The sequence below is a fragment of the Sinohyriopsis cumingii genome, chromosome 6 (genome assembly GCF_028554795.1).
Source record: "Sinohyriopsis cumingii isolate HCF-2022 chromosome 6, ASM2855479v2, whole genome shotgun sequence".
NCBI lineage: Eukaryota > Metazoa > Mollusca > Bivalvia > Unionida > Unionidae > Sinohyriopsis > Sinohyriopsis cumingii.
Window position 1 is genome coordinate 68,763,320 of NC_142966.1, and position 25,675 is coordinate 68,788,994.

A 25,675-nucleotide genomic window follows, 5' to 3' on the forward strand; every position below is an offset into this window, starting at 1 on the left:
CAAATCACATGATTACTATATTTTTCAAGAACCAAGAAATTGAATCTGGTAGTATGTAAAAGGTACACAATGAGCAAACTTCTTGTAGTAACATCACTGTTAATTCTTTATATTTTAAAGACAGAATTATTACAAACGCCATTGTTGAAAAGTCAAAAAGATTAAAACCTAAATGTTCTTCCCGTCTTATCTGGAAATCTACTTAAGTTAAATACTGATGTTTTGAAATATGCAGCAGAAGAAGGGAAAACTTTCTAATGAAAAAGTGTGGTTGTAAAAACTAAAATTAAAGAAAACATTTCTAGTACATCAGGAACCAGTACAAAAGAAACATCCATTTATTTAAAATTGGAAGAAAGTGAGATTTATGATGATGTAAAATGCTGTGTTGATATGACTAGTAACCAGATGATAGAAGGGGATGTTTGTCAATTGTTGTTTGTAATACTAGGATAATGTGTCAACACTGGGCTAATCTTAAAGTTTTCCATTGTTACTGTTTTGGGGAAATGGAAATTAAGCCTCACTGTTTAAATAAAGATTTTTGGGTATTAGTTTCTATACTGTAAACACGTCCATTTGTGCTTATCAAAGATATAAAATATAAAACTTAGTCCTTTCATTCATTGATTTATACGTTCTAATCTGGATGCTGTCAAGGAGCCACAAACACTCAACTTGTTGACATGGACAACGAGCAATCAAGTTTCCATGTTTACGTCAGCCGCAGAACTTCTGTTCGGGTTGAAACGATATTAATTCGAGTGTTAGTGACCCCTTGGCGACAGTGAGGTAAGAAATTAAAAATCAATGAATGAAATGACTAAGTTTTTTGCATTTTTATACCCTTAATGCTTTTCGTTTTTAAAATCGGTAGGGGTTACAAACAACCAGGAGGGTATGCGAATCTATATAGACTATACATAGGAAATCCCCTTGGATAGTCTGGAATCTACCTCTGTTTATCGATAGCTTCCCGTATTTAAAAAATCAAATGCATTATTTTATAAAAGAGCAAAGAAAAGAAAGGGAGAAATATATAATGTCGCAAAGGTGTCTTTATTTACTTACCTGTTGTTCGCATATTCTAATACCCTCGCTACCATAACGACCCGCGATGTATTGAAAGAGATAACACTTGTCTATTTAAAAAATGGAGCAGCCTAATTTACAGCGTAAAGTTGTGATTGTGACGCGTATGCTCGCGCAGGTAAAACTAAAAGTCGGTATGTTGATAGCATGCTTGTATCATCATAAGTGGTGATATCTTCAAAAGAATAGCTCGTAGACGAAAACACAAGTCACGTGTTTAATCAACACACACACACACACAAAGGTAACTCCTTCAAGACCACTACAGAATAGAGAGTAACAGTTGTCTTTCTTAGATCATATCAACATCCCTTTTTCTCTAACGAAACTAATTGAGATCTAAACAAAACATCAATTTATGAACAAGTTAACAGGTTATAAAATTTACAGTTACAAAAAGTACTGGCTTTGGATTTTTGACTTAGATAAAAATTATTGACTAGACTTTAACTGAAAATGATTTAAAGAAGACAGGATTTTATACTATGCAGTCATCAAAATGCAATGCAAAAATAAATTCAACTAATTTAGCTAACAATAACTGTAACACTTGAAAACATTTCTAGATCACTACAGGGGATTATTATGTCCGTCACAACTGCATAAAACTGACTAAAAACCTCACATAGTCTTTGAGATAGGTTGGCGTCTTCACTTCGCACCTGGGTCTTATAACTGGTGTAGTCGCTGATTCCAGGCATGTCGACTCTGGTACGGGACACCTCTGATCAGGTTCCTTTACATGCGTGTCAGCCGTTTGCTCCTGTACAGTTGTTCTTTCCGGTGATTTATCGCGGATTTGTACTGGGATTGATGTCGGTCTTATGTGTTCACTATTTCTCTTGTATTGAACACCATCAGTTGAAGTTACAATACAGTTTCGGTCGTTTGATTCTGTAATAACACCTTTTCTCCAGGGTTTATCTGGTTTGTGTCGGAAATATACAGGATGACTGTTTTCAAGTTTTAGTTTAATTCTAGCACTGCGGTCATAACTTTTCTTGATACAGTCCTTCCTAGCATCTCGCTTCTTGTTTCTGGGCGACTTCTTTTGAACCAAAGGTAGCATTGATCTTGTTTCTCTCCCAAACATCATTTGGGCCGGACTTAGACCAGTGTCCTGTCTTGGAGTATTCCTTAGTTCTAGCAGTGCTTCGTACTGATCAGTCCTAGAGTTCAGGCATTTAACCATCATGCCTTTTATAATCTTCACACCGGCTTCGGCTTTGCCATTTGACTTTGGGTGATGAGGAGAAGTCACGTGATGTTGAATGCCCCACTGTTTCGTGAACTGACTGAATTCGTCAGACGTAAATTGTGGTCCACCATCGCTGATGATTATTCTAGGTATTCCAAATTGCGCAAACTGCTTCTTGAGTTTGATAATAACTTGACTTGATGATGTTGTGGTGAGTAAATCAACGTCTATAAAATTTGAGTAATAATCAATCGCCAGCAAATAGTTTCTACCCTGTATTTCAAACAAGTCTAACCCAATTTTCTCCCATGGGTAGTTGCCGTCATCATGTTGCCGCAGGGGCTCTTTCTGGAGTTTTGGCTTTCTCTCCATGCAGTGTTCACAATTGTCTGCTAATTGTCTTATTTCTTGATTCATTCCCAGCCAGAAAACGGTTCCTCGTGCTCTCCTAACCATACTGTCAAAGCCAAGGTGGGCACTATGTAAACGTTCTTTAATTTGTCCTCTCCAAGCTTTTGGAATTAAAACAGCTTCCCCTTTCAGTATTATACCGTCATAAAAGCTCAGTGTGTCTCTGATAGAGAAATAAGGTCTCACTTCAGGCTTTAGGTCATTTTTGTTTTTGGGCCATCCTTCTATAATACGGTCAATCAACAACTGACAAGTTGTGTCTTTGGCAGTTTCTCTCCTGATTTCTGTAATTCGCGCATCCGGAATTTTATCAAACATTTCGACCTCACATACTTTCAGCCTAGTCAGTTCAGTGTCATCTGACAAACTATAAGCACGACTTAGTGTGTCCGCAATGATTAATTCAGATCCTTTGACGTACCGAAACGTAACATTGTATCTAAACATCTTCATTAGAATGTCTTGTAGCCGCTTTGGTGCTTGACTGAGTGGTTTCTTCAGGATGGTTTCCAGAGGTTTATGGTCGTTTTCAACAATCACTGGGCGACCATATGTGTACTGATCGAACCTCTCTAGCCCATACAATACTGCAAGCGCTTCTTTTTCTATTTGTGCCCAGTTCCTTTCAGCTGGTTTCAAAGATCTTGATGCAAACTCAAGTGGGTGTCCATCTTGCAGCAGAGCAGCTCCTAGGCCATCTTTACTACTATCAACTTGTAGTACCAAGTCCTTATTTGGATCGTAGATTGCTAACACATCTGTTTGCTTTAACAGTTGTTTCACTCTTTCAAAAGCTTCCGTGCATTGTTTTGTCCATTTCCACGGTGTGTTCTTTCTAGTCAGGTTTCTCAATGGTTCAAGAGTCTCAGACAGATTTGGCACAAATTTAGCCATATACTGTACCAATCCACAAAATCGTTTGATTTCAGTAACGTCCGTCGGAGCATTCATTTCAAGAACAGCTTTGATTTTATCGTTATCTGGCTTGATACCTTGTGGTGTGATTCTGTGTCCATGGAAAGTGATTTCTGGGCCCACATCCTTCTTTCCTTCATTCAAAACAATGTGCCTCTCTTCACAGCGTTTGTAAAGCTTTGCCAGCTTTTCATCATTGTCTTTCTGAGCTGCTATTTCATTATCACCACAACCAACGATGATAATATCATCCGCAATCGTAAATATGCCTTCAAGGTCGCTAAGAGCTTCATTCAGTTTCCGCTGAAATATTTCACTGGATACATTCAGTCCGAACGGTAGTCGAGCCCATCTGTATCTTCCAAACGGTGTTATCATAGTAGTAAGTAGACTGGATTTTTCATCAAGTCTAATATGCCAATATGCTTCTTGCACATCGAGTTTCGTGAATACTTTGGCATTATGTAATCCTGGAACTACGTCATCAAAAGTTGGAAGTCTATATCGTTCTCTCACTAACACTTTGTTCAGCGGTTGAGGATCTAAACATATCCTCCATGATCCATTGCTCTTCTTTGTAATTGCCATCTGGCTAACCCATTCAGTTGGTTCTGTAACTGGTATTAAAATGCCGCGTTCTGTCAGTAGGTCAATTTGTTCTTTCACCTCAGTTCTCACTGCCAGCGGTATGTTGCGAGCTGGCAATGCCCTGGGTTTTGCATCATCTGTGAGTCTGAGGTTCACTTCACCAAGATCTCCGAGGTGGCGTTTGACGCTTCCGATAAAATTATCGGTGTTAATTGTGACCAGTTTCAGTTCTTGAACCGCTTTCAAACCTAGCAAGCAATCTAGCTCATTTGGCACAATTACAAAAGTGACGTTATAAGTTTCATTGTTCACTGGGTTTGTCACTGTCAGAGTTGCCTCCCCTAAGGATTTCGCTGTTGACTTGTTCCACATTCTGAGATGTGACACTTTCTGTATTCTCTGAGATTTTCGGACAAATCTCTGTTGGATTGTATTTACCTGGGCCCCAGTGTCAATGTGAAATGTTACGTCACAGTCATTTACAATCATTTTGGCTTTTGCCTTTGAATTGATCGAACTGTCAATGTAGTTAAGCCAGAATTCTTCTTCTGTAGCTTCTTCGGGCTTGTCATTTTGGTCAACTGTTTGCACTTTCTTGCAGCATGATTTGAAATGGTTCTTTACACCACAGTTGTTACATCTCTTTCCCCAGGCTGGACATTTTTCTTTGCTTCGTTCATGAAACAGTCCACAGAAACCGCACTTAAGTTTCGGTCTTACCAATCCAGTACCAGATACACCTGCTTGTGATCGTGGTTTCGCGTTATCAACTTTGTTCACCGAATCATGTACTTTGTCTTGTCTGATTTCTTGCACATGTCTATTTGACTGTTCAAATGCTCGGCAAGTTTGAAGACACTTGTCAAGTTCAAGTTTTTCTTCTCTCAACAACAATTCTTGGAGCTTACCACTTGTGCTGAGTACAATTTTATCTCTTATCATTCTGTCTTTTTCTTTGAAATTGCACGACTCTGCTCTTCTCCTAACTTCGGTAAGGAAATGTTCGAACGATGTAAAGTCATCATATTTCACACACCAGAACCTGTGGGTTTCAAGAACTTCATTCCTCCGTGGATTACAGTAGGCTTCAATCTGTTGCAGAACTTTGTCTGGATCGTTTTTGTCATCTTGATTTGCCCATACAAACTGGTCATAAATGTCAATTACCTTCGGTCCTGCACAGTGTAAAATGATGCTGGTTCGAACTGTCTTGTCTTTGTTTTGGGAACCACTAGCGGTCAAATATATTTCTATCTGTCGCTTCCATCTCTTGAAGTTTTCACTTATGTTTCCTTCAGTAATATCTAAAGTCCCAGGTGGCTTTAACGAGTCCGCCATGTCGAACGAATCAAATCGGGACGAATGTTCAATTAAATGTGATCTATTTTCGCGACCTGGCTTGGTCAAATTTTCGGAGTTTCTTCAACTCTGTGCGTTTATCCAGCGAAAATCAACGTTGCAGACGTTATCAGGATATGCGTTCACCGCTGCCACCATGTTGATAGCATGCTTGTATCATCATAAGTGGTGATATCTTCAAAAGAATAGCTCGTAGACGAAAACACAAGTCACGTGTTTAATCAACACACACACACACACACACAAAGGTAACTCCTTCAAGACCACTACAGAATAGAGAGTAACAGTTGTCTTTCTTAGATCATATCAACACGGTACATGTATACCGACGTGCAAGATACCAACCGCTATAACTGGCAAACTTAAAATAATTTATAAAGAAGACGAAACTGCAGTGACGAAATTAAATGACACCTTAAAATGCCATGTTGAAAATAGAATTCATTCCTTTTTATTAATTATATGCAGCACTGCAAAATAATGCAATCAGAAGAAAAATGACATATATTTTGTAAAATTAATAATTAAGTAGAATATAAGATGTCAGTGCTTTAACAAATTTAAAAGAACAAGTTACTTAGAAATAATAGTAATAATAAATAATAATTATTATTATTAAAGAAGACAGAAAGAATTATATACATGTACATACAGAATCAAAGTAATAGTTAAAAATATTCAGCCATTTCTTTTCAGACTGCATTATTTTGAAGTGTGTCATATAAGTAACAATGATAAAATCTAATATTGCATTCATCAGTGACAACTATTTTTTTCCAGTTTGCAGTGCAGGTTGGTTTGGTTTTAAATTTGTACGGTATGAAGGGATTAAATAATTATCAGCTAGACTGTAATTGTACCTGGTAAATACTTTCAAAGACAAGAGATGGGGTATGATTCATATTAGAAAGTAGTCAGTTTCCTAAACATCACCCCCAAACTGTAAATAGTGTGTTGCCAGATAATAGCATTGATGTGATACCCTTGAACCTGGACTACGAAGCGATTCCATAGCTGTTAGTGGAGCAACAAAATTATAATGCAAGTTAATTAAGTTAATTAATCCAAATTACCAAACAATTTTTGGCCCTTCAATCTTGCTACCTTGGGTCATTGGTTAAAACAGGCAAGGACAAAATGGCATAATCCAGCAAAGCAAACAAAATGGCAGACATGGTATAATTTACAATAGAAATGTGCTGAATTAGTTATGTTCTAGTGGCGACATAGTGTTTTCAATCCACATAATGGCACAAAGCAGAAAAATAGGGTTTTAATTTTCAGAAAAAAGTCCTTTAGTTGTTTTCACTGTTTAGACCACTTGTTAAGCCATGTGAAGTTTCCATTCCCTAGAAACATGTCAACAACAGGTACACATGAACTACCACAGGTTGAGCAGACTACATATGTCATGACAGTAAAATTTACCTTAAACCTCGCAATACTTCTGTATTTATGAAACTTCTATCATTTCCATATTCACTCCCTATGATGTTTTATTTCATAAATAAGTGCAAATTAAGTTGGGCTTTAGGCTCCTCTGGAAAAGGATACTTCATATTTCTTTAATTCCTCATAATCAATCTTTTAAAAACTGCAAAACATGTATAAGTTCACACTGAATGTCTCATTAAAGTCATGCGTGTCAAGACAAATGCCTGGGGTTTGATATGATTTTCCTGCACATGATACATGGTGGCTACTATATTTGGTGGAAAAAGAACCTGGTAAGAACTACTAACCCTCTGAAAGATGCAGACAAGCTTTCTCACATACCCACATTGGTGATGCTGATGATGCTTAATATGTATTATATATGGGTATATGTATATATTGTCTCCCGGTTTCTTTAAAATGGACTGAACATTATTAAAAGGCCAGTTCGTCCAAAATGTGGAAAATGAATCCTAATTGAACTGAGCAAAAAAGATCTTTTTTTGTTTAGGGGTCACTTGTTGCTCCAAAGGTGAGTGGGTGTTGTTAATTAATGCAGATTTTGCAGCATTTCATTTGTTATGTATATTTAATTTATCAATTGACCTGTATCCATAATTAAGGGTATTTGTTCTAATATCATGTAAAGTAAACATGTTTGCTTGCTTGGGGAGGGGTGCAAGTATTATTGAATCTCTTACTATTGAATGGTGTTTTGTTGACAGTTTGGCCTCCCAAATAATGCAGAATAACTGACGATTTTAAGTCTGATTGCTGCATTTATTTTTCTCACACATTGTCAATGTTGATATATTTGACCTTGTTTTAATCACTTTGAGTGCTAAGTGAATTAAAATACTTTTTTGTCATGCATTGAAGGCAGAGACCTCTTTATTAGGTCACCAAAGTTAAAATCTTAGCCTTTGAGCAAATAATGTAAATAGATGAAAGACCCAGTGATCACTTTTAAAGTTTTTGTTTTGTTTCTGGATTGAATTTTATATACATGTACCATAATACACTAGCTATAAAAGCATTTAATATATTTGAGATTTCTCAGTAGATTGATATAAATACACCTCATATTTTCTTTAAAATTCTTTTTATAATTCATCAATGTCATGCAGATTTTCAGATTTCAAAAATATTCTCATCTACCACACTGAAATTTTATAAGTTCCAGGATAAGTCTTAATTTGTGAATAGCAGTTTGGTATGTTTAAAAAATATGGCTTTTTTCGCTCATTATGCCAGCATTGTTTTTGAAATATGCCTGTAATTTTCAAAAGTCTTGGATAAAACACCCTAGAAAAATTACAGTTCTGTATCTTGTATGTCTTTAAAATTTGCTTTTTGCCATTGATAAGGCATAGTATGCTTATTATAATGCTCCTGTCAGACCCAATGTTCTCCCACTTTTTGTACGGCTCATGACATGTAAATGTGGCATGCAGGGTTAATCAGTTGAAGGATTTATGGTCTCTAATTGCTTGATCTTTATACCTTTGGTTTCCATAGAATAATTTTACTGGTAAAGTTGTGCAGAATTATAATTTATTTTTTTCAAGACGTTTTAAAACTTAAGTATAAAAATGTGCAATCACTTCCTGACAGTTTAAACAAATATATATATATTTTTTATAGATATGGAATTCTGAACCTTGCAAGGGCTACTGCTTTCACTACCAATGGGGAACAGCAACAGTATGTTTCCAAAATTTCGAAACATTTGGCATAAACGTAAAAGAAGAAAAAAATCAGTTGCTGTTTTTTGTTCTGATGAAGGAAATACCAACTATTTTGAATGTCTGTCTGCTCAGAATGGTGTCCTTGGACATCCTGAATCTAGCATAATTTGCTCATATGGTAGCAAGCAAGTGCGAGGAGAGATAGTTTTGGAACAAAACTTGAACTACGATGATAACAAGGTAAAGGATTATGAGCATGCATATACAGAAAGGAAATTGTCAGTTGGAAGAATTATACAAAGTAACCAGAAAGAATCTGTTCATAACACCTTACAAAAGTTAAGCTATAAATGTGGATTGAAGCCTCAAATGCCTAGAAAATATGATGTCACTGTTGGCAGTTGTCACGAATCAGATTGGTTGAATAATGTTCAAAAAAAATATGAAAACATTAATTCTGAAAAAGAAAGAAGTGTAGAATGTGAATATAGAAGTGTCATTTGCCACGTAGACATTTCTGACAATGACTCGGGTATAGACTCGTTAGACTTGCATGACACTTTAGACAGAGATAAAGAAAGATTTGTTGAATACTGGAACATGACAGGAAGCATGGGACAGCTCTCCCAGGAAAGCTTGAATAGTGTGGCATCTGATGAAGCTGACAGTAACCCAGGAATTGTTCCTAAATATGGTATGCACAGCAGCGATGGCAGTACAACACCACCTGGAATTGTGAACAATATTGGAAGTTACCCTTCATTTCATACATACTGCTCTTCCAGCCATTCAACCAGGAATGATGAAGATGGTTTTATTTCAGAAGGTTATAGAGGAAGTTTATCAGGATCTATAAAATGTTCTGCTGAACGTGAAAATGGTGGGCCCAGTAATGCAGGACTCCGAATCGTTTATGAAACCTCCAAGAAAGATGAACTTGTTTCTATTGATGCAATACCCGATAAAGGAAAGACAGGACCTGAGCCTTTCGTTGAATCATCACATAGTGAATGGAATATTGAAGAAGACAATTATGTTTCAAGTGAGAATAGTGAAAGTATTTCATGTATTGAATCAGTAAATATATCTCTAGATAATGACACTTGTCACCACCATTTTTTAACAGGGGATTCCAAAGATCAGCCTGTTTATAATCATTGGGATGAATCCCAATTCAGTAGTGTCCTGCAGCATTTCAATCATAATACCAAATTAGGAAATGTACAGATGCTTGATAGTTATATGCCCTTTAATTTGGAAAGCATCTCGAAGACTGAATCAAGTCTTTCTCAGAGAGAGTCCAACTTAACTCTTAGCAACCACTATTTCAGTGAAAAGGGGATTAAGATTGCCATCAGAGAAGTGTCAATGAAGCAAAGTAGAGCCTGTGATCAACCTCAAAGGTTGTATTCTTCTAATGTGCAGCGTCACCTTGATCGCATCCCTTTCTCTGAATTGGGTATTACTGAAAGAGACCTTAACTTCCAGCGAGGAGCTTTAGCTAGATGGTCTTCAGATGATGAGAATTCCTTAAAACAGAGGTCAGGTCTGAGATGGATGTTTCAGTATGGCTCTGTCCTGCAGGGATCAATCTTGAGGCTACAGTATTGGCTGAGACATCAGTTGTATCCTTTCACTAATATTAAAGACTTCTGGTCCAGCCTTGGCACAGATTCTCCACCAAGTCTAGAGGAATGCATGTCAGTAGAATGGATGCGATATCAGTCTTTCCAAAACTATCCGATTTCGGCACATGGCAGCACTAGCCGTCTTGCTAGAGATGGATTCTATTATACAGGACAGGGGACACAGACGAGATGTTTCTCATGTGGCATCACACACAGCGATTGGAATCGTACAGATAATCCCCATGAAGTGCACCAAAGACTGTCCCCAAATTGCCCGTTTTTAAATGGGAGACAGGAAGGATATCCAAATATCCCCATGAGTTCCGATGGAAATGTGGATGTTAGCAGAACAGAAAGGGACTCAATACCACTCCCATCTCTTCCAATTGCTCCATTGTCTGGGTCAAGTACAGGTCAGAGTCAGGCTGAAGGGAGGAGATCGGAATCTAGGGAAGGGTCAGGAGCTCAGAAAACTTTAGATGAGGATAACACTGCAGGGGTAAGCTGAAGGTCCACAAAAACAACCATATGTTATATATAGTATTTCCATTAATGCTAGTTTTTTCTACTTTTCATACATTTTTGTTAGATTTCCTATTCTTCTTTTTTTTTCTAGAGCAGTGCTGCTATTGCAACATTTTGAAAATTTTATGACAATCAATTACATGAATGATCATAGTTAAGTAAATTCAGAGATCGTCTTGTTGATGTGGAGTTGCAATTTTAAGTAGATAGATGTAGCCTGGATTAAAGAGGCATCTAGTATGCAAATAAAAGCATGATTTTAAAGTTTATGAAATTATGTCAAGTTTAAAGTTTTGTATTTTCAGAATTTACATTGATGTTATATTTTCTTTATAAAATATTCCTTTTTTTAAAAGTAGCACCACTTTATCCCAACTTTTTACACAAAGGTGTTACTAGAATGACTAGATTTGGAAATTTTTGCATTGGGAAATATTTGCAAACCTTGATTTTTTAAAATTCAGCAAGTTTAAATTTGTGTGATCTTTTACTGTATTACGATAGTTACTGAAAAAAGAAAAAATGTAAAAGAAAAATTTTACATGAGGAACTAGAATCAGACTTGAATAACTTTGAAATTGGTTGTTTGAGTAGTATGAGAGAACTTCCAGTTACAAATGAAATAGTCTTTTTTTTTCTACCTTGCAATTCAGAGGTTGTAATTGTATCTTTATGCATTTCACATAGGAAGGACATGTAAGTCACAATGTCATGGGTATATTCACTGGCTTAAAATTATTTTAGCTACCCTTCATCTTTTTTCTTAAAGTTTGGAAACAGCTCTATCTAATGATTACTACAATGGCTTGTAATTATGTGTGGACCTAATCAAATTATAATTTACCATCTTTGGTGATGAGGTTAATTTATGTTTGAGGTGCAAAGCTTTTAATACTTAATCCACCCATGAGGTCCAGTCATTTGGTGTAGGATAATCAATGTAGTCTGTTTTGTGTATGATTTGGAATCTTGCTGAGTAAATCAGTGAGAATGGGGTTATAACTGTTGTAAGAGGTTGTTGTATAAGGTAGTTGACCAGTATTGGACGTCACACATCAGTTCAAGTAAAATTATCCATACCTGTTTGATAGGCATTGATATATTTTTTGCAGCAACAGCAGAATTTGGGATCATGGGAGGCAACTCCAGGAAAGCCATCCCATCCAGTGGAGGAATCAGCACAATCTGAAGCAGATAACAAGCCAAAGTTTCCAGAACATGTCACACTGCCCAGTCGTATTGCAACTTTTAGTCATGGTTGGCCTCCATATCTAGATCAGACTCCACAGCAAATGGCAGAAGCGGGATTTTTTTTCACAGGTGATTTTAATTCCTTTCCTGTCCTGTGGGCAAAGTTTAGAAGATACATTAATTTATTAGTTTTCTAATGCTATATTTGATGTTTTTGTGGCTTAAGGTTGGATGTGAAATTATCAAATTGAAGTGTGCATTTATCTTGACTAAAGAATTCTGTTTATTGTTGGCTTAAGAGCATGTAGGTCACAGTGACTTGTCACTTGAGTGATTACATTTGCCTCCATTTCAGTGATGCTGTTGCTGTTATATTTATGAAACTTTATATGGCTATTTGTTCAGAATGTGAGCAATGTGCAGTTTGGATTTTTAATGTAGCTTTAACAATTTTCCAGTCATATCACTATGATGTCTGCAGTATAGCAGTTTATAGTGAATCAGATGTTAAGCACTGAGGCATCATACTGCAGACATCTAATATGATGTCCCTCCCAGATACGCTATCCTGACACCAGGCCCACCAGTCCTAACATTAACCACTCAATGCTGGGCACCTAGCGAGGCAGCTGTTAGTACCATTTTAATATTTATGCCTTAAATAATAGGTCATTATGACCTACTTTCTTGCAACAGTTACAGTGCAAGATTGACAGCTTTACATGTCCTAAAACCAAATGAATCTATAACATGGACACAAATCAGTCATTTATTATTTATAGTCAATCAATGTCTAGTGTTTTCGTCTTCATCAGAAAAACGAATCAACTAACTTGGATCAAACTTGACGGAAACAGCCTAGTATAAAGACTTATAAAGTTTGTACAGCTCATGATAATCTTCCAGCATATTTACAGTTGTTGCAAGAAATAAAAATACATTAATGTCATAACAAAATGAGTTACTCTATACAAAATAAAGCCAATGTAGCCCCCGAAAATGGTAAATATTCTTTATAAATGTAAGAAAAGACACGATTCCCCAACAATTACTAAAGTAATCATTAAGCTGTTCAACTTTGTATTATATGCTTATCAACTATAAATATTGCTGCCATTACTAAAACTAAAAATTCTTTAAATAAGCTACATGACATGCTGTACAAACATAGTATCTAAGCCTTTTGATCTTGTATCTAATACAATGTAGCCATTTGTGCCAAGATAAAACACCGCTACACACATTCTTTGTATTTGATACAATGATCCAACTTAAGCCTTTGCTTCCCATATAAAAATCTGACCCTCTTAACCTGTGCCTCCCATCTGACGTTCACCACGTCATACTTTTGCTCTCCATTTAAAAAACTCATAAACTGTAAGACCGCATCATCTTCAGAAAATTATATTCTCACATTGCTGGAATAGCCTCAAAATAACCTAATCATTTCCACCGCAAGTCGGCATTTGTTATCAATGCCGGATTACTGTAAGTTATTATTTGTCATCATTCTGTGATAAAAACAACTACCAATGTAAACGTTGCTTTGTTTTAAATACAGCACCTTGTGCTTTGAAAGTTTAAACATCAGTATGTAAATATTTAATCAGCATACTTGGTGACATTATTTTTGAAAATATTTGACTAAAACTTTTCACTGCCGTGTTCGAGTTACATTCTTTGTAATATCAGTTAGAAGTCACAAGTGAACCTGACAAGAGGCTTAAACTTAATAATGGCAGACATCACAGTATCTAGGCAGTACCTGTTAATTAGACAGGCCGTAATTGTAATTCATTTGTCAAATACATTAAGGAATATACAATTCATAAGAAACATGATATCAACATTCTGTAATTAAATTTAAAAAAATAATAATCTAAAATATATTAGACCATGCAGCGTTGGATAAATCAATGTGGTATATAAGGGCAGGGTTGTTTTCTTATATCACTAATTTGTGATAATAACATAACAATGCCAAGAAAATCATATCTAACAAATAATAGAAAATAATATTACCAGTACATACTAATTATTACAACCATTAATTATCAATAAAAAATTTTAAAAACATAATTAAAATGTGTGTGGTCATTTAAGAAATTCCCTGTTTCTAAAAATAGATACACCCACATGGCATGCGTGGTGCCATTTTACTCTTGGCCATAGTGTGATTCAGTTCGATATAGGACTCTATTTCATGCAGTGATGGACTTTAATGATTCATTTTGCCATCGATGAAAAACTCTGGTACTATTTTTTCGGCAACAATGAAATTAAGCGTCAAAGTGTCAATGTTATTATATCTTTGGAGCTTGAAATTGTCATTTGACCAATAAAAGCTATAGTCAGGAGCTTTGATTATCCCCGTGAAGATCAACATGCCAAGAAAGGCAGACATCTCAGGCACACTGGTCTCTGTCTAGTTTGCTTCACTGATTTCATTATCCACATGTTGTTAAGCTGCAAATTTATTTGTTTCACTTAGTCTTTTCAAAAAGTCCAACTAGAAAATATAATTGGAAATAGTCTAGTTCTGGTGCCATTTCCTTCAAATTATATGATGGTCATGAGTGCTGAGTAAATGGACTTCTGTCAATATCTTGCACGTCTGCAAACCAATTTCACTGATCATCATCAGTGTCACACGAGTCTGATGACGTTTCAGTGTCAATATCTGATGACAGAATTTCAGACCCTTCATCATTAAAGGCATCATTATTTATAAAATCTGGTATTTCATTGGAACTGATTCCAGAAAAATCGTTTTCACTTCCAGACAAATCACTGTAATCAACAGACAAGGATGACATCACCATGACAAAATCAGGGAATTTGCTTCGTAAAATACAAAATTTCACCTCCGTTATCATCTATTATAAATGCAAGAAAAGCCATGATTTCCCAACAATTACTCCACCAATCATTAAGCCTTTCAGATTTGTATTATATACTTATCCACTGTAAATATTGTTGCAGTTACTAAAAATAAAAAATCTTACCTCATTTTAATTATGTTTTTAGGTCCACTGGTCAGAGATGGAAAGAAATTATGGGGTGACTTGTTCATCCTTAGATGTCTATCATCTCGCAGTTTATTATCACTATTCTTCCCAAACCACTTGAAGGTTTGGCATGAAATTTTACATATTCTTTCATACCAAGATCTGATTGGTCTAATCTTACATTGATATTGCCATGTCATTCAGTATGGCTGCCACACCGGTCATCTTGAAAATCCTATTTGCTATTTCTGAATGGATGGTCATATGAGCCTGGGGTTTTCACTGAAAGACTTCCTGTCATGTCTAGCTGGTTCCAAATGCAAATAGTGCTGTGATGGTAGTCATGTTGAAAATCTTTTATTGCTACTAGTCACATTTTCACGTGAATACCTCTTATGATACCTAGTTAGTCCCAAATTAAAATGGTACCAGTTTTGCATGCAATAAGGCAGCCACTATTGATCTTGAGAATATTATCACTATTCCTCCTGAATGGATGATCATGTTGATGACATTTTTTTTATATAACCAAAAGGCTTCTTATAAATAAAAATGAAGTCAGTCTTGCATCAAGTATGGTTGCTTTGATTGTCTTCTTTAAAATCATGTTAACACTACTACTCCTGACTTGGTAGTTTTATTATCATGATTTTGTATCTTTAAATCAAAAGACTTAATAATATCCAGTTGGTTCTAAATGAAAATGGTGCTAATCTGATACCTAATATGGTCACCACATTGACCAGTTTGAAAACAGTGTTGTCGCTCCAGAATATCAAACATGGTTTCAGCACTCTGTAGTTCAAAAGGAAAAAAAAGTTTGGAAAGGAAAAAGGTCTTGTATTCCTGGAAATTCTCTTTGGCCTATAGAGCATCAGTCCCTTTGAGGAATTATGTTTGTTGTTGATAGATACAAAGTACTTTTATTGTGTTTAATTTTTTTGCTAAAAATCAGAGTTCGATACATTTGAAATTGACATGCATTCTGATTGGTCATGGATTAGAGTCTGTGTCAGTGACATGCTGTCAAAAGAACTGGCACTCTTGTGATGTCATGGGATTCCTTGTAATGTAATGTTTACCATTGGCTCATGTCTACATTCAGCAGGTCTTTATTCGATATGGGATTTTATTTTATGCTAAGCAGTGCATTACTTGATTTTCTAATTAAAATAATATTGTTATTTCACTGTAATGAAAAAATAACTATTTTTTCACTACAGGAACTACTTTTTTGGGGTCAGAACCTTTGATTTTCTGTTTTAATAAAAAAAAAACAATTATACATTGATGAATTACTTGTGGTTGTTTTCTTAATAATAATCCCTGTCTGTTATCGTTGAAACTTGTAGTTTCTTATTCTGGAAATATCAGATAATTTTTATCAATCTGATGTGGAACTAATGTTGTGCACAGATACACATAGCACAGAAAAACATGTACAGTAAACAGCTGACATTACCGTAAGACATCTGCTAATTCACCGTGTCACAAACTTTAGGTAGCCAACGTATGTGAGCATAAAATAAAAAGAATATTTGCTTGAAACGAGTGAATAATGGATACGTTTCATCTCGTGGGTGAAAAACTCTAGTATTTTCACTTGTGGCTTTGCCGCCCGTGAAAATAGAGTTTTTCATCCACTCGATGAAATATATCCATTATTCACTCGTTTCAAGCAAATATCCTCTATGTATTGGACAGGATGTGACTTCATTTAGCCAGTGAAAACAAACAATTGATATCCCAAGTGGGATACAAAAAAGTCTGTTGCTGTAAATGATAAGAGCAGAATAGGATGAATTTAGAAAATTACATGGCATCATATTAGCCAGTGAAAAGATTCTCATTGCAGATTTGAGCGCTAATTATTGGTTACTGCATTTGTATGGGAAAATACGAATAAGATTTTTTCTTAGTAATACTACATGACCTTGAGAGTCATGGGTCATGTCATTCTGATTTACGTTTTCAGAAAATTCAAGATGAATAAATGTAAGTGTATTTGTTGCCATTCTTAATACCAGCATATGATTATACCCTGTCAATTGCATGCTTACATGCTCGCTATTGGAGGGATCTCAGCTTTGACCTGCATCTTACAGTGTATGGCTATAATCACTAGCCTAACAATGTGTCAGAATAGTTAAATGGGGGAAAATTGCAAAGCAGATGTTGCATGACCGTCTATTTAGCCAGTGGAAATAATAATTTTTTATCATCTTGGCTTATTGGCTCTGATGCCCTTAGTTTCCTTCCAAAACATTCAGTTGCATTTTTTTCTCGAATTTAGTGTTTTGACAGACCTGTAAAATGGTGTCTCAGATAGATATGATAGCCCTTGGCCTCTGTATAGTTTTCTGTGCTTTTTTTAAAACCCACTGGTCATAGTCAGAACCATTCTGTTTGTGAAAAGTTCTTTCTCAATATTTTTCAATTAACTGTTTAAATGATTATATTGGTATTTTCAATTACTGCATCTCATGTTTGTTGTTGTTATTGCGAATATCACATTTATTCGTTTGCTTGTTTTAGAGACTTAGTGAACTCGTCCACATCGTTAACTTTTATCATTTCTACTTTCAAATGGACAAATCTAATCAACCAAAAGTATCTACAACATGAATGTACATGGGTTGTGTATTTACTATTGAACAATACTGTTTCAAAACAAGTATCATAAATAAGTTGTTGTTGTAGGGTTTAGCACCATTTTTTCAGCACACGATAGGCTATACATGGCGGCCTGTATTAATGGTGGAGGAAGAACCCGAGAAAACCCCAGAAAGAACCACCAACCCACGAGACGCTACTGGCAAGCTTTCTCACATACCCACATTAGCTGAATCCAAGACTCAAACCCACGCAGACAGAGGTGAGATGGCAGTGATCTGTAACAGAGTCATACATAAGTTTTTGGACTTTTACTGTTTAGTCAACAGTGAGGCAGTGGGGGCATGCATGTTTCTCTTTTGACTGTATTCCCCCATCACATTACATTAGGTATACTAGCCTGCAACCTTGAGAATCCAGCCCTACTAAGAGATGAAAATTTGTCTTTCCCTATCTTTATCAATAGACAAAGGGCAATAACCCTTGCACATTACCTCACTACCATCAATGACATCTGGGAGCCAGAGTAACAGCCTCAAAAAATCAACATCATTGAAATGAAGGCTGTCATCATTTCTGAAAAGATTGCCTCTGAGGCAATAATGGTTTTCATTTGGTCCAGCAACTCTGGTGGTTACCTATCTCCTCAAACAGGAAGGTACCAAATCACTCGACCTGTGTGTCCTGATTTGGCAATTTCTACGTGGGTGCAACAATCTCCATATCAACATGCAAATCAGACACGTTCCTGGCAGCATCAGTGTATTGGTCAAGAATCAATCCAGAGGTGGTCTCGTCCTTTACACGGAATGGTCCCTCCATGAATTGGTCCTCACTCGGATTTCAGCACTTTGAGGGTACCCGAGTATCAACCTCTTGGCAATTAAGTGGAATCACAAGCTACACAACTTTGTCCAGTTTCAGATTTAAAAGCTCTGGATGTTGATGCACTGTCAATCATTCGAGAGGGTTTGTGGGCTTTTGCCTCCCCTCCCATGGTGCTGATACTGAAAATAACCCAGAAGGTATGGGGTCAGAATGGCAAGATGATTCTGATAGCCCCTCTCCAATCGGTCAAGCCTTTGCACACTGATCTACTCTTTCTAGCGATAGTACACCCAGGAAGATTCTGGCCAACCTGAATCTTCTCCAGCATCCACTGACACAGGTGGTGCATCTCTACCTGGACCACCCTCTTCTACTTGGCAATGGGGGCCCCGAGTGGCCGAGTGGTCTAAAGCGCTGTCCGTTACGGATCACTGCCATCTCACCTCTGTCTGCGTAGGTTCGAGTCTCGGATTCGGCTAATGTGGGTATGTGAGAAAGCTTGCCAGTAGCTTCTCATGGGTCGGTGGTTCTTTCCAGGGTTTTCCCGGGTTCTTCCTCCACCATTAATACTGGCCGCCATGTATAGCCTATCATGTGCTGAAAAATGGCGTTAAACCCTAATCACAACATCACATCTACTTGGCAAGCTTGGCTCTTACCAGGATAGCATTGTGAGTCAAACAATTCAGACTTTTGTTTATGTAGAGAATCTCAAGAGTACACAACTACATCATCCCTCTGTGTTCCTCTATCCCTCAACTTACCAACTTTTCTCTGGCTCTTAGAGGAGGAAGAGTTGAGCCCTAATTGCTACCAAAGACTACTGCCCTGTGATATTGGACATATTACAGCATCATGGGAAACGTGTCTTAAAACTTCTACCCTACATGCTGATAAAGTCACTATCGTATAGATCATGTTTCCTGATAGCTTTGGCTTCTGCATGCAGGGTAAGTAGTCAAACAGTCATTACTTCCATAGCCAGGTTGAGAACAGCAGCCATGCAAGATCATGTTCACGCTCTCAAACACTAACTTGCAGTACACAGAGATGAGTTGTGGTACATACAAGTACTTCTTCCTTTCGGTGTGAGCCTGAGTACAGGATATCATCTTTCAGTCCCGGGGGGGGGGGGGGGGCCAAAGTGGGTTGCATGTTTGGTGTACTCAAACATCTCACCAATCAGAATTGCCACATAGCATACTGCTCCGGAATTTTGAGCAATCCCTGTGAGCCAGAACACAGGATATCATGCTTCAAGCCCTTCATGGCTGAAGTGGATCATACACTTGGTGTACTCAGACGTCTCACCAGATCAGAGTAGACTCACAGAGATTACTGCTCAGAAGTTTTGAGCAATCTCTGCGAGCCTCACATTCAAATGCACATTCAAACCCAAGATATAATGGAAGTTGAAGGCTGGCTGGCAGAGCCAACCTTTCTCAAGCCTCCATTTCAGAGATTTGGTGTCACAGAGGCAACCTAGAATATAGTGGGTCCAGTGACACAGATGGCCACCAGATCCAACTGGAGCGATCAACACAGCCTGTTAGCTTTGCTACATTTACAAGTGAAACATTTGCTGGTAAGATTTCAATAATCGTCTTATTAACTGTTAGGGTCACAGGTCAAATCACCATAGGCTGTGTTGCTTATGTAGTTAGAAGAACGGGTTATGATTCATATGGGGAATTCAGCCATTCTTTTCTTGAAGGATACCCAAGATGGGTGTCCGATGCTCAGCATCCCCTCCTACTACTTTTTCTCTTAATGCGATTGGGGAAGGTATTTGAAAAAGAAAGCAGATTTTAAGTAAATTGTATCTCTGCGAATACTTGCTCAATCATATTACTTAAACACCCTCCCAACCACCCAAAATGCGAGCATCCTTGTTAGTATCTCGCTCAGCTAGAAACTGGCAACACCTGGTGGTCTCCAGGGAAGGTAATGGGCAAAAGTTATTGTCCTTTGTCCATTGATATAGATAGGGAAAGACAAATTTTCATCTTTTAGTAGGGCTGGATTCACGAGGTAGCAGGCTAGTAATGTGATTGGGTAAGTATTTTTAGAGAAAAATGATTTATTTAAAATTTGCTTTCACAGACACTAGAATAATTTTTATTTATAATAAATGCTATAATGACTGTCCATACATCCAATATAAATTTTTTTTACAGCTTATGAAATGGCCATATTTCCTGTTAGGGAAGTAACATTGAATATCTGGATAGATTTAAAATCAGTTGGATTGATTTAGGTCCTATCCTAAGGTCAAAAGACATATGGCATTAAGTAATACTGTTGTGAAAATGTTAAAAGGGTTGTGGAAATTATCTTCTGTTTGATGCCTGCCCTCTTCCATCCTTCTGTCCATCCATCTGTAGGTTTGATTAAATTTTGTTTTTATTCACTGTATATGGTATTAGTATTCCATCGACTGTTATGTATATCTATATTATGTGTTTAACCTTTGTCCATGATTGTAGATTGTAGGGTCTATTTGTAAACAACATATTACTTTGCTAACTTTTGTTCATGATTGTAGATTATACTTGAAGATAATTATTTTTTAGCAACATGTTTTCTTGGATTTGAGTTTAGGACATTGGTTTTTCCCTCTGGAAAAAATAAGGTCTTCTTGATGCTTCTCAGGTATTTGCTAAAATTTAAGCAAACAGACCTGACCTTGTTTACAAATTTGATGGACATTTCCATTTGAAATGATCCTGGTCCTGTGCATTTTGTTGTGTCATAAGTCAGGTGACAGTTTGTATATTAGGAAGAAGTAAACAGTTACTCATTCCTATCTTAATATCAGTCTTTCAGTTGTGTTCACTAATAATTTAAGAGGAATTATTTATTTAAATTATTCATTAGAATTACAAAATGCCTATTTGACATTTTGTGCTTAAACAGTACTTTGGAAATATTGTGAACTCATTCAGAGATCTGGATTATATTGTGATACATCAAGACTTTCGGCACATCAGCTTATTCAAGGATAGTGGTACCTCGGCACATCCAAAATCTGGAATTCATTGGAGCACCATACTTTTCAACTTTGTGATAGAACTTTAAGAATAATTTGGGATTTAATTCACAAAGCTGTAAGTTCCTTTTAAATTTTCCTTTTTTATTCTAAGGAAATTATTTGTTGACTTTTAATAACTTTATGGTTTAACTTTTTGGTCACTTAGTTTAAGACCATAGGGCCACAACATGGCACATTTCTAGCCATGTATACATTTGCATGTAACCCTGCATGATAAGTATGTGAAACACCAATCCAGCTATTAAAAAAGCTGTTGAAGTTTTGAGCTAGATGTGAAAGATCTGGGACAACATTCTTTTAGACATGATACCCTACAAATTATTCCACATCGGTATGCATAACTGGCATTTTTATCAGGGTTATAACATCATATCATAAAATTTATGTGACACACTGAAATAACAGGACCACTCTGGTGACTTAAGTGGTTAGAACTTCTGCCTCAGATGTGGGAGGTTGCAGGTTCAAACCATGGCCAAGTCAATCCAGAAACTTTAAAAAAAGGTACTTGCAGCTGCCTCGCTTGGTGCTTTACATTAAGAGCTTAGTGTTGGTCAGCCTAGTGTCAGGATATTTAGTGTTGGTTGGCCTGGTGTCAGGATATTTAGTGTTGGTTGGCCTGGTGTCAGGATATTTAGTGTTGTTGGCCTGGTGTCAGGATATTGTGACAGGGTGGGACATGATGCTGCATGTCTTCAGCATGATGCCTTAGTGCTAGACATCACTATAACCTGCCACACTGCAGACATCATAGCGATATGGCAAGAAAAACCTGTTAAAGCTATTATAAAAATCCAATTTACACACACACACATACACACAGAAAGAACACTTGTCAACTAATCGTGGTAATACAATCTTATGCCTGTGTCTATTACACATAAATTTATGTACTTCATTCAGTAACAAGGGTGATATGGATCATTGTCTCATCTTTGTTTTGTTGTTAATTGGCTGCAAAAAAGTGACATTGGTTTGACACCAGTGCTGATATCATTGCCAAATAATCACTTGAAAAAAATTATTTGCAGGTAATCAGGATTACACTAGATGTTACCAGTGTGGTGGTGGCCTTCGCAACTGGGAGCCCGGCGACAACCCATGGATAGAACATTGCAGATGGTATCCCATGTGTCCACATGTTCAGAAAGGCAAAGGCCAGAGATTTGTCAATGCTGTACTCAAAAAACAGTCTGAATTGGTATGAAAATAAACTTGAAGACACTTGTAAATCTTGATATATCCCAAAACATGAAATACATCAGACTGTTCCAGAATATAATGTAGACAGTTTCGTCTTTTTTCTTTTCAGTTTGAGTACTATCCAATTTATATATGGAGCATGCCATCTTCTGATATTGTCCATCCATCAGTACATCAGACCCTTATTCCATTCCATGCAGTCACTTGTGGACTTTTTTAGAGATACTATCACCAAACTTTATGTTGTTGTTTTTGTTGTAGGGTTTAATGCCATTTTTCAGCACAAGATAGGTTATACATGGCTGTCAGTATCATTGGTGGAGGAAGAACCAGGAAAACCCCAGAAAGAACTACCAACCCATGGGAATCTACAGGCAAGCTTCTCACATACCTACATTGACCGAACCCAAGACTCGAACCCATGCAGACAGAGGTGAGATGGCAGTGATTCGTAACAGTGACTGCTTTATACCACTCAGGGGCCCTCCAAACTTCATGAGTAGCTTGCTTGTTGGGCAATGAAGAAAGCACATGATTTGGGGCTCAAATGTTAAAAGGTAAAGTTCTTGGGCATTGAAAGAAGGAAAACTTCTTCCACCCAATCACTTGGCTTACAAATGGCTTTGCATTTAAGATGAAAGAGACCCAAATTTATTTTGGGGTCCAAAGGTCAAGGGCACTGATATAAAGAAGAAAAATAGTTTCTGCAGATATGTTTTATTTCTTTATCGCTCACATTGACCATATTTTATTGGCTTGCATGTGGAATAAGGAAGACACCTATTCCTTTTTGGAGTCTGGTTCAGAAGTCAGGGTCACATTTTCTCAAAGAATGGCAAATGATTTCAAAAGGTTTTGAGTTTTGTGACCACAGTTTGACTAAACCTTGTAGATGGCTTCCATTTTGAGACTAACAAGGCACCTACCAGTTTTGGAGTTAAGAAAAATGCTTCCTCAAAATGACTTGACATTGCAGTCATATAATTTAATGCTTTTTATGCTCTTATTGAATCAGTTATTGTAGATCTGTCATTTCTTAAAAATACTTTGTACAGACAGGTTCATGGGTATTCCATTTCTGTTACACGTGTCTCTTGGTTCCAAAAGCATGCAATATGTGAATATTTATGCTGTGTTAATTTCATGTCTGTTACAAATTACTTGGGGGCCCAAAGTGGCCTAGTGGTCTAAAGCGCTCACCGGTATGGATCACTGTCATCTCACCTCTGCATGGGTTCAAGTCTTCTGTTCGGCCAATGTGGGTAAGTGAGAAAGCTTGCTAGTAGCTTTCTCGTGAGTTGGTGGTTCTTTCTGGGGTTTTTCCTGGTTCTTCCTCCACCAGTAATACTGGCTGCCATGTATAGCCTATCTTGTGCCGAAAAATGGCATTAAACCCTACCACAACAACAAGAAATTACTAGCTGCCTTTCTTAGTCATAAAACAAGCAATTTAAGAAGCTCTTATTTATCAATTTTTATGTTGTCTTTAATTATTAAGCAAATATGAGCCTATGTTTTGCTTTTTCAATAAGAAAAAATAGGATCCATGTTAATGTAAGGGGGCATACTTGCATCATTTAACGGAAAAGCTAGTGTACATTTGCAGATGTGTCACATAAATGTAGTCATAAAATATTTAGTTGATGATATGAGATAAATGACATTACAAGGTGCATATCTAGCTCAGTGGTGTCACTCAAATCACCACGAGGGCCACATGAGGACATTAGCCCAAGAACCACATCACTGAAACCTTTTCATATAGTGAAAGCAGATCATTTAAAAGGTAGCCGTTTGAAATGTTGGAAGCAAGAAGAAATTTTTTATAAAAAGTGGCTGGCTGTGAAGAAAAAATCTGCATTATTAGTTTTTGTACAAAATTCCAGATGTCATTGCAGTCCACAGGAAATATATCAGATTTCATATGTTTGAGCCCCCTGCTCTAGAATAAGACGAACTTATCTTGTACATTGTGAATTTAAAGATATCCCTGTCTAGTGGGCAGGAGTGGAGCAGACAATTTATTTAACTATGTATTTCTTTTCTTCTAGATGGCAAACCAGAGAGCAGATAGCAGAATGAAAGCACAATATGGTATACATGAGAATTTTTCTTCTTTCTTAAAGGAAAAATTGCCAAAATGAAGTGTAACTGTCAGAATGATTGTCTTGGTGGCATCATTTTGTGGGCAAGTTTAAATTGATATTCAGTGGTTACTGTGTCTTTTTCAGGTCCAGAAGGTGTGATTTTGAATCCTACCATTGGATTGGCTTGGTCACCTACTGTGGTGCATCCCATGCAAAACACAGAACCATATTTCATTTTTATTCAATCACATTTGAAAGACTTCATGGATTTAAACCAAATTTTGTATGGGGCTTTACATTGACAAGTCCTAGTAGGTGGGGCTTTACATGGACAAGTCCTAGTAGGTGGGGCTTTACATTGACAAGTCCTAGTAGGTGGGGCTTTACATTGACAAGTCCTAGTAGGTGAAGATCAGTTTTAATAATTTTCTGACAAAATTTACGGCTATGACCTCGGTTTATCTTCCTTTGCTCTGTAATTGCCTCCTATAGGTATGGCATCTGTGTTATATAGACCCATTTTCTAATTATGTGAATAATTTTTGTTTTGGCTTGCATCCCACTCTGAATAGACTGGGTCACTGAATGTACTTAATGGTTATTGAGTCTAAAGGCAATGTTCAAGATGCATATTATTTTGAACAAAAGTCAAAATTGGTTACATCAGATATGTTAAATTCCAGTGTTTTACTTTATTTTATTTTCGTAATGTATTTTGCAAAGATTCATATACTGTTCACCATGTCTGTCTTGTATATATGTATCTGTATTTGGGATCCATTCAGTGACTTGAAAATCTTAATTGATCGATTGAAACCTTATCTGGCATCATGTTTATTGATACACAGGTTTGCT

General features: G+C 36.8%; 1 protein-coding gene across 2 annotated transcripts in view; it reads left to right on the top strand.

Moving 5' to 3' along the window:
* Positions 1-25,187, top strand: part of LOC149797138 (uncharacterized) — a 40,550-nt gene extending 15,363 nt beyond the window's left edge. The window contains exons 1-5 of one of the 2 annotated variants that reach the window (XM_089961810.1): positions 735-792; positions 8,642-10,812; positions 11,951-12,158; positions 22,562-22,731; positions 24,785-25,187. In XM_089961810.1, the coding sequence (XP_089817936.1) occupies positions 8,686-10,812; positions 11,951-12,158; positions 22,562-22,731; positions 24,785-24,877 (2,598 nt within the window). In that variant the 5' untranslated portion in view covers positions 735-792; positions 8,642-8,685 and the 3' untranslated portion in view covers positions 24,878-25,187. Of the gene's footprint in view, positions 1-734; positions 793-8,641; positions 10,813-11,950; positions 12,159-22,561; positions 22,732-24,784 lie in introns of those variants that run through there. The other variant, XM_089961809.1, reaches the window with a different exon arrangement.
* The last annotated feature ends 488 nt before the right edge of the window (positions 25,188-25,675 follow it).